General features: G+C 43.2%; 1 protein-coding gene and 1 long non-coding RNA gene across 2 annotated transcripts in view; one reads left to right on the top strand and one right to left on the bottom strand.

Annotated features, from left to right (window-relative positions):
- Window positions 1-2,087, top strand: part of fam131c (family with sequence similarity 131 member C) — a 39,365-nt gene extending 37,278 nt beyond the window's left edge. The window contains exon 7 of the mRNA XM_043675732.1: window positions 440-2,087. Coding sequence (XP_043531667.1) covers window positions 440-780 — 341 coding nt within the window. The 3' untranslated portion in view covers window positions 781-2,087. The remainder of the gene's footprint in view (window positions 1-439) is intronic.
- A 2-nt stretch (window positions 2,088-2,089) lies between these two features.
- LOC122540271 lies at window positions 2,090-3,556 on the bottom strand. The gene is made up of 2 exons (XR_006309261.1): window positions 3,259-3,556; window positions 2,090-2,835 (listed from the first exon to the last, which is right to left on the bottom strand). It is a non-coding gene; the product is annotated as an uncharacterized LOC122540271 (long non-coding RNA).
- Window positions 3,557-9,306: the final 5,750 nt, after the last annotated feature.

Below are 9,306 nucleotides of genomic sequence, written 5' to 3'. Positions count from 1 at the left end.
AAGATCGTATGAGGAAAGGTTGAGGCACTTGGGGTTGTTTTCATTGGAGAAAAGAAGGTTTAGGGGTGACTTGGTAGAGGTGTACAAGATGATTAGGGGTTTAGTTAGGGTTGACCATGAGAACCTTTTTCCACGTATGGAGTCAGCTATTACGAGGGGGCATAGCTTTAAATTAAGGGGTGGTAGGTATAGGACAGATGTTAGGGGTAGATTCTTTACTCAGCAAGTCGTGAGTTCATGGAATGCTCTGCCAGTAGCAGTGGTGGACTCTCCCTCTTTATGGGCATTTAAATGGGCATTGGATAGCCATATGGATCGGCACAACATCGAGGGCCAAAGGGCCTGTACTGCGCTGTATTTTTCTATGTTCTATGTTCTAAGGTTCTCATTTGTGTGGAAAAGCAACACTTGTTTAATATTACTTTTTTTCTCTTCTCAGATACAGATGAAGTGTATCTTGAAGATCAGCTTTCAAGTGGATCTCAAGGCTTTTATTACTCTTTGAATGTTGAAGGGTCCTGCACTGTCATAACTCCTGTATCTTCATATGTAGCCAGCTTGGCTGGTGAACCATTGCAAACAGACATGGCTCCCACCCCTTCTTCCCACAGCGGAACGTTGACGGAAACCTTACCGACTCACAACCTTCCGAACTGCTCGTCTCTCCCAGCAACCACTTCCTGTGGAGCAGAATTACAAAGAACACTGCAAAGTCCCTTACATCAATCACACTCCAGCAACAGCAGCTCGCTCATGGAAGATGATGTGTTTTATAATTAGACAGAAAATTAGGATGGGAAACTGTATACACTTGGACAAGGGAATTTACCACTTCCTTTGTTAAAAGCTGAAACAAAAACTGAATTGTTACTGATTTGTTCCATTCTGTGTGTCTTTGTGGGTGCACGCTCATTGAGGTTTGGGATGCCTGAAAAAATGGGAACCTCTAGTTGTCCCAGAGATCAGCAGGACAGGACTGGGGCTGAAATTAGCTGTGTTCCTCCCTTTCCCTCACAATCCAATGACTGTCAGTGGATGTTGGGGTATTGAGCTTCACTGTTAAACAGGCCAGTGACACACAAGCCTTGAAAGTCAATGGGGAGAGTTCAACTGGTCTGTCACCATAGCTCCTACAATGACAATTGGTCAAGCTGGCAGGGCTGTATTGTTCATGTCTAGGCTTGACCATAGGAATGATCAGTTTGGCAAGATAATCGTAGCAAGAGCCAACATCTCTGGGAAAATGGAAAAGAAGATTAGAAGGAAACAGATATGTCTTGGCTAGTACAGCTCATTGACTTAATCTAACTAAGTCATACCGGAATACGCTGTACAGAGCTACTCCATTTAGAATGACAAGGATCAACATTAAAATGCTCTTCTGCTATATTCTGAATACTGTAATTGTGTCTAACTTTGGCACAATCCTCTCATTGAGCATGAAAGATAAATGTTACATCCTTATTGATTCTTTAATTTATTTAGATGATTTTAAGGTGGTGCTGTGGCACATCAATAGCATCCCTGCCTATAAAGTCAAAGCTCTGGGTTCAAGTCCCACTCCAGATTACAATGGTCAAAGATGTTGCATTCATGATACTGCCAAACAGGTGGAGTATTAATTTGTAAATCCTCCCAATGTATACATGAATAGGAAGGGGTGAGAGCAGGAGAGATTTCTAGTTAGCCCTGTAATGGGAGCCTCTACCACTGTTACCCATAGCTGCAGCTACTTTGACTCTTGGGGAGTGGGCAGTGGATCCAATTGGTACCAAAAGCACATGGTTTGATCCCTGTTCTAGCTGGGGTTGATTTGGGATCTGCAACCTTGCCTTATGTGTGGTGGAGGGCACAGTGGATTAGACCTGCTTTTGGACAGGGCACTTGAGAAGATCTTTTCCTGAGAATCAGTTTGATGCTTCAGTTATCAGTCACCCCTTACTCCAATGAGCACAACATCACACGGAAGTTCACAGGGATATGTGGTAAATATCTGATGAGTGGCTGTGATTTACTCTTATGTCTTTGTTGTGAATTGTATTTAGAACTCAACTGCACTTGAGAAAAAAACAATTAAACACCATTTAAATCTGTTATTTAATTCTAAGTTTATTGTAGAATGTCTGCTAAAATTCAATGAACAATCTCAAAAGTGAATACCGTAGAAAGAGGAGAGTTTGGGTTACAAAATATCTATTTTGAAAAAGCAGTTGAAAATGTTTCAAAAGGTGACACTGCAAAATTGAAATATTCACAGCCAAACACATGATGTAAACTCTTGTAGTGGAGTAAGGTCAGAGGCAAGCACTGTGTACTGCAGCAACAATTGCTATTTGTGAGAGTACAAACTTTTTTTTTGACATTTGGAAGGTCTGCATGCAGACAGCAGAGTTAGACAGGGAGCACCAACTTATACAGCATGATATGAGGGTGCTAATTGGTGAGAGCATCATTGACATGGCAGGACAGCAGGAACAGTTAACTGTTAATCTTAGTTCTCTGACCAGGCAGGTTGACTCTGATTGGTCAGGGTGTTGATGTGGGGAATGCAGCAAAGATTGGTCATCTCCACAACCACTTTCCTACAAATACCACCACGAAAGGGTGGTGTAATGTAAGCATGATTTCCTATTGCCTATAGGACACAGAGCCCTTTATGTTAAGCAGCTTCAGACACACTAAGAGCCCAACTGATAATCTTTCTACACACTTATAAATATCTTTGGAATTCTTGCTGCTATGTTGGAGGATGATGTAACATAGGTAACACTGAGCAAAACAGTCAGGAACATCCTTGTTGGAATGGGCCCATGTTAGACATACATTCTTGAATACCTGAGGGAGCACTTTCTGGGGTATTGGAGGAGTGGTGTCTGGGGTGGTGAGGGAGAACTATCTGAAGTAGCACTTTCTGAGCTTTAAAAAATTGTGGGCGGCACGGTGGCACAGTGGTTAGCACTGCTGCCTCGCAGCGCCAGAGACCCGGGTTCAATTCCCGACTCAGGCGACTGACTGTGTGGAGTTTGCACGTTCTCCCCGTGTCTGCGTGGGTTTCCTCCGGGGGCTCCGGTTTCCTCCCACAGTCCAAAGATGTGCAAGTCAGGCGAATTGGCCATGCTAAATTGCCCGTAGTGTTAGGTAAAGGGGTAAATGTAGGGGTATGGGTGGGTTACGCTTCGGCGGGTCGGTGTGGACTTGTTGGGCCGAAGGGCCTGTTTCCACACTGTAAGTAATCTAATCTAATCTAATCTAATCTACCTCAATGAAAATTTCAGAAGAGTCACTTCAGACTGCTTCTTCCAGTACTCAGCAGATATTTCTGAAGTCTCGTCTTAATAATTCGATTATAATATCCTCTACAAGCAGAGATCTAATTATTTATTTGTTTAAGGTTTTTATGATACTGTAGTTATATAATCTCATGATACACAGGAAATCAAAACAACATGATGTGTGGACTTCAGCTGTTGTGAAACATTTTGGAATGTAGGAAGTGCAATCTGACTGCATTGTGAGGATAAGCAAACTTTAATGTGTTTGTTGGTGTTACTGAATGTGTTACATATCGGGCTAAAGGCAACTCTGATTAGGACTCCATGGTGATATGTAAAATGGCAAACAAGTCTCCTCTTCTATAATATTTACTGCTTGATTGGAATACGGTCATTGGCCAGATCTTCAATCACTTTTTTCAGCTGATAGAGAATAGAGAGCTATTAGTTATTGACCAGTGTCATCACAAGAACAAAGTCATTGATTTCAATTTATAAGCAATACAACCTTCTCAAGAAAACAACATAAAACAAAACATTGATTATGCACAGAAAAGGACTCTTATAGTTTGACAATGGTGGCATTTGGTGCCATTTATTTTACTACATATTAGATCCTGGCAAGTTTGGCTAACAGAACATTTGGAAGCTGGAATGATTGAATAGCGTTAAAAATCACACAACACCATTCTATAGTCCAACCGGTTTAAATGGAAGCACACTAGCTTTCGGAGCACCACTCCCTCATCAGGTGGTTGATGAAGGAGCGTCGCTCCGAAAGCTACTGTGCTTCCAATTAAACCTGTTGGACTATAACCCTGGGTATTGTGTGATTTTTAACTTTGTACACCCCAGTCCAACACCGGCATCTCCAAATCATGATTGAATAGGAATATTGTTGGAGGTATCGCAAAATCTGGCACTGGATGCAAATCAACTTTTAGCTGCTGAAGAAAGTAATCAGACTGCTCTAGATCGTGGAGGTTTAACCGAGTAGGGAATTCACGTACAGCACCACACCTCTGAGCACCACACTGTCGGAAACACGTGAAGGCTTTAGAGAGGGTGCAGAAAAGGTTTGCTGCTATGGGCAGAAAAACAGGAATTGCTGGAAAAGCTCAGCAGGTCTAGCAACATCTGTGGAGAGAAATCAGAGCTAACGTTTCGGGTCAAGTGACCCTTCAGAACACTTCTGAGGAAGGGTCACTTGACCCTAAATGTTAACTCTGATTTCTCTCCACTGATGCTGCCAGACCTGCTGAGCTTTTCCAGCAATTTCTATTCTTGTGTTGATTTACAGTATCCACAATCCTTTTAGCTTGTATTTGCTGTTATGGGGATAGACTGGAGAAGCTGGGGTTATTTATCTGAGAGGAGATATGATGAAGGTGTTCAAAACCTCCAGAAAGTGTCTGTACTGTGACAGCGCGCTTAGATTTAAGGCCAATTGCCAAAAGAAGCAACAACAAATTGAGGAACAATCTCTTTCTGCAGGGACTGCTCAGGATTTGGAACGCACCACCTGAGAGGTTGGAGAAAGTACACTGAAGTGTGACTTTTGAAAATAAATTGGATAACAATTAAAAAAAACATGGAAAATAAAATGGTTCTGAGCCACGGGGAGAGGATGGGCAAATCGTTGAAGTGCAGTTGCAAAGAGCTAGCACGGACGTGACAGGCCAAACGACTTCCCTCTGTGCTGTAAATATTCTAATGATCTGATGGTACTCTGAGGGAGAATTTGCTCCAAAGGGGAACATAATTTGAAGATGGAGCAGTCGGTGAATCTTTCTTTTGAATTGATTCCTTCATCATTGTAACATCACGGGGCCTGAATGAAGCATGTTGGCAGTGATCACTGTGTGAGATTTTGATTTTTAATACCACTCTCCTAAACCCATCACACCCATTGTGACAGGGTTAAAACTTCCCCAGGATCTCCAGAAGAGTCGATTAATTGTTTTGTGCGCTGACTAGGAGTGTTGCTCTCAGAACAGTGTCTGCGCCAGGACAAATCTGCTGCTGAAAAGATTGAATTTATATGCAAATATTATTTTCCCTCTGGGTTACGTTTTCTCGTTGTCTTACCTCATTCCTGGTTACAAAGCCAACCACCTTCCCCGCAGAGCTAACAAACATGTGCTGGAGGACAAGAAGATCAAAAAGCTTGTGTGCCTGCAAATAGATTACATTTTTGATAGCTATTTCTCAAAGCAATTTCATTGTAATTCCAAGTTATCACTCCTGCAGATACGACCTTGGCCGGGTTCAGAGATAGAAAATGTTGACAGGATTGCAAACCATTTAACATATTTTTCATAAATTATACACAATTCGGTGCTGTTGCTAACAGCTATAATTGTAATTAGCACACCAGTATGTCTCAAAGTGCAATGTATTAATGATGAAGTGAAGTGATAGTCATTTGCAGACAAATAATCATACTATCCTGCACCAGAAATATCCCATGAATAAGCAGAGAGTCACTTTTCACTAGCCATTACAGAAGGAAAACGAACTGCTCTTTTTCCATTTGAAGAGACAGATATTGCATCAAAAGGTGAGCAGATCAAATAATGCAGACCTCTTCAGCACTACCCTGCAGGTTCAATTCCAACTCCTTCCTCAAACAGCTTAATTATCTGCTCAATGAAAACCGAAAGAACTGTGGATGCTGTAAATCAGAAACAAAAACAGAAATTGCTGGAAAAGCTCAGCAGGTCTGGCAGCATCTGCGGAGACAAATGAGAGTTAACATTTCAGGTCCAGTGACCCTTCCTCAGGACCCAAAATGCTAACTCTGATTTCTGTCCACAGATGCTGCCAGACTTGCCGAGCTTTTCCAGCAATTTCTGTTTGTGTTTGTGATCTACCGAGGAGGGAACCTTTTTACCTAAATTGCTAAAGAATGCATTGCATGTAGGGGAGGTAATGGTATTATTATAAATCAAGAGACCCAGGTAATGTTCTGGGGACTCAGGTTCCAATCTTGCCACAGCAGTTGGTGGAATTTGAATTTAATAAAAATCTGATATGAAGAGTCTATTGACCAAACCATTGTTGATTATTAAGAAAAAGCCATCTTCCATTGGTTAAAAACAATCTGCTTGCAATAAATAGCTGATTAGCATATGCAGAGTTTCCCAGTGGCCACGCAGCTTAGAGGGAACCTTGGTCCCTACCGCTGGGACTGAAGCTGCAGGATTAAGTCCCATACAAGAAATTATCAGAACACAGGAACAGGAGTAGGCCATTCAGCCCATTGAGCCTGTTCCACCATTCAATGGCTGATCTAAATACTGGCCCATATTCCTTAATAGCTCTACTTAACAAAGAATTATCTAGCTCAGATTTAAAATGAACAACTGATCCAACATACAGGACATTGGTTAGGCCACTGTTGGAATATTGTGTGCAATTCTAGTCTCCTTCCTATCGGAAAGATGTTGTGAAACTTGAAAGGGTTCAGAAAAGATTTACAAGGATGTTGCCAGGGTTGGAAGATTTGAGCTTCAGGGAGAGGCTGAACAGGCTGGGGCTGTTTTCCCTGGAGTGTCGGAGGCTGAGGGGGTGACCTTATAGAGGTTTACAAAATTATGAGGGGCATGGATAGGATAAATAGACAAAGTCTTTTCCCTGGGATGGGGGAGTCCAGAACTGGAGGGCATAGGTTTAGGGTGAGAGGGGAAAGATATAAAAGAGACCTAAGGGGCAACTTTTTCATGCAGAGGGTGGTACGCATATGGAATGAGCTGACAGAGGAAGTAGTGGAGGCTGGTACAATTGCAACATTTAAGAAGCATCTGGATGGGTATATGAATAGGAAGGGTTTGGAGGGATATGGGCCGGGTGCTGGCAGGTAGGACTAGATTGGGTTGGGATATCTGGTCGACGTGGACAGTTTGGACCGAAAGGTCTGGTTCCATGCTGTACATCTCTATAACTCCAAGAGAGTTCCAAACATCTACAGTCCTTTCACAGCGCCAGAGATCCCAGTTTGATTCCACCCTCGGGCGACTAACTGTGTGGAGTTTGCACATTCTCCCCATGTCTGCGTGGGTTTCCTCTGGGTGCTCCGGTTTCCACCCACAGTCTAAAGATATGAAGGTTAGATGGACTAGCCATGCTAAATTGTCCAGAGTGTCCAAAGCTGTGCAGGCTAGGTGGGTTAGCTGTGGGAAATGCAGGGTTAGTGGGATAGGGTTTGAGGATGGGTCTGGATGGGATGCCCTTTGGAGGGTTGCTGTGGACTCGATGGGCCAAATAGTCTGCTTCCACACTGTAGGGATTGTATGGTTGTAGGAACGGCCTGGCTCTAATTCTCAGACCATGTCCCCAGTTCTTGAATCCCCAACTAGTAGAAGTAGTTTATCTTTAGCTACCATGTCTTTTCCTGTAAATATATTGAAGACTTTTATCAGACCACTCCTTGATACTCAAGAGATTGTTGACTGTGGAAGGTGCATTAGTAGCGTGGCCAAATGTTTGATCATTAACCTGTGGATCCTTCCAAAGGACCTGATGACAGACATTAAGTGCTGACGAGTTTCCCAGTCAGCCATGCTGCAGAAAGAAATGACAAATCACTGCACTATTTAGTTCAGAATCTCAGACCAATTGTATAGAAATCCACCGCCTGACTCTCGGTGTTGGGCCAAACAAACTGTGTGAGACCGACTGGCTCTGAGACACTCAGCTGGAGATTCCTGAAACAGAGGTCAGGACTGTTCTGGTTCCTGAAACTACTCTGGGAGGGGGCAAACTCTTCCTTCACTTTTCCCTGAGGCAGTCAATTAATGAGCAAGAGCGAGTTTCAGTTTGAGAATAGCAGCAAGCTGCCATTGTCAGTAAACAATTGAGAGGATCTTTATAGATTGCAGCACCTTCACTCCAACCTTTCAAAATTAAGTTTGGTACCTAGGCCACTTCAAGGATCAGAGTGATGTGGTAGTGTTGGTGGGGGGGATGGGGTTTGAATTCCTGTTTTCCGGCAGGTTCTGGCTGCTCTTGCACTCAGGTAGTGGTAGATTCTAGGCCCACTTGGAACTTTTTCTCATTCACTCAGTAGACATGAACATCTCTGGGTATTTATTACCCATCCCTAATTGTACAGAGGGCAATTGTCAGTCAAACACATCGCTCTGGGTATGCAGTCACATAGTCCCAGGAGGAAGTGAGGACTGCTGATCAGAGTTGAAAAGTGTGGCGCTGAAAAAGCACAGCAGGTCAGGCAGCATCCGAGGTGCAGGAGAGTCAATGTTTCAGGCATAAGTCCTTCACATGTAGGCCAGACCAGGTTAGGATGGCAGATTTCCTTCCCTAAAGGACATTAGTGAACCTGATGGGTTTTCCCCAACAATGGTCATCCCCGATTTTTTTTATTGAATTCAAATTTCCATCATCTTCCCTGGCAGGATTTGAACCCAAGATTCAGAACATTGCCTGGCTTTCTGGTTTAGTGATAATACCACTAGACCATTGCCTCCATTGCTACACTTGTCTCTAATAAAATGGCCCACAGCCAGGGAACAAGGGCACCAGCTGGTCAGGTTAATTTTCATCCTGAATTGTGTCTAATCCTGGTCTCAGTGGAGTCTGAAAGCTCACTCCATACAGTCTAAATTAGAATCCACAAACAGCTCTCATTTACATCCAGCAAAGAACAGGGAACTGCCCAGTCTAGTACAGAACTGACAAGATTTACAACTGATCAGGAGTGATTCCACAATCCAGGCTCCGTTAATAAACTAAAAAAATGGCAAAGGAATTGCCCGCAAACATTCATCACACAATTTCCCAAACCGGTCATATGGTCACAGACAACATCTGGCTGTAAGTCCGGGCATGGGATTGACTCTATCAATACTGTAAGCTTTCAGTTCGTCGGGAGTACAGTTCCAAGATTGCTGGCAACCATCCAGTTCTTTCTCCAGGTGAGGCCATCTTCGTGGGAGCTTACTTAATGATTGTGGGTGGGCTCTTCGAGCTGTATCTCAGCTTGCGATCTGTCCCCCCTATAGGTGCACTGAAGAGT

The sequence above is a fragment of the Chiloscyllium plagiosum genome, chromosome 34, assembly GCF_004010195.1.
Source record: "Chiloscyllium plagiosum isolate BGI_BamShark_2017 chromosome 34, ASM401019v2, whole genome shotgun sequence".
Taxonomy (NCBI): domain Eukaryota; kingdom Metazoa; phylum Chordata; class Chondrichthyes; order Orectolobiformes; family Hemiscylliidae; genus Chiloscyllium; species Chiloscyllium plagiosum.
Note: the sequence above shows the minus strand (reverse complement) of the source record. Positions and strands in the feature narration are given on the sequence as shown.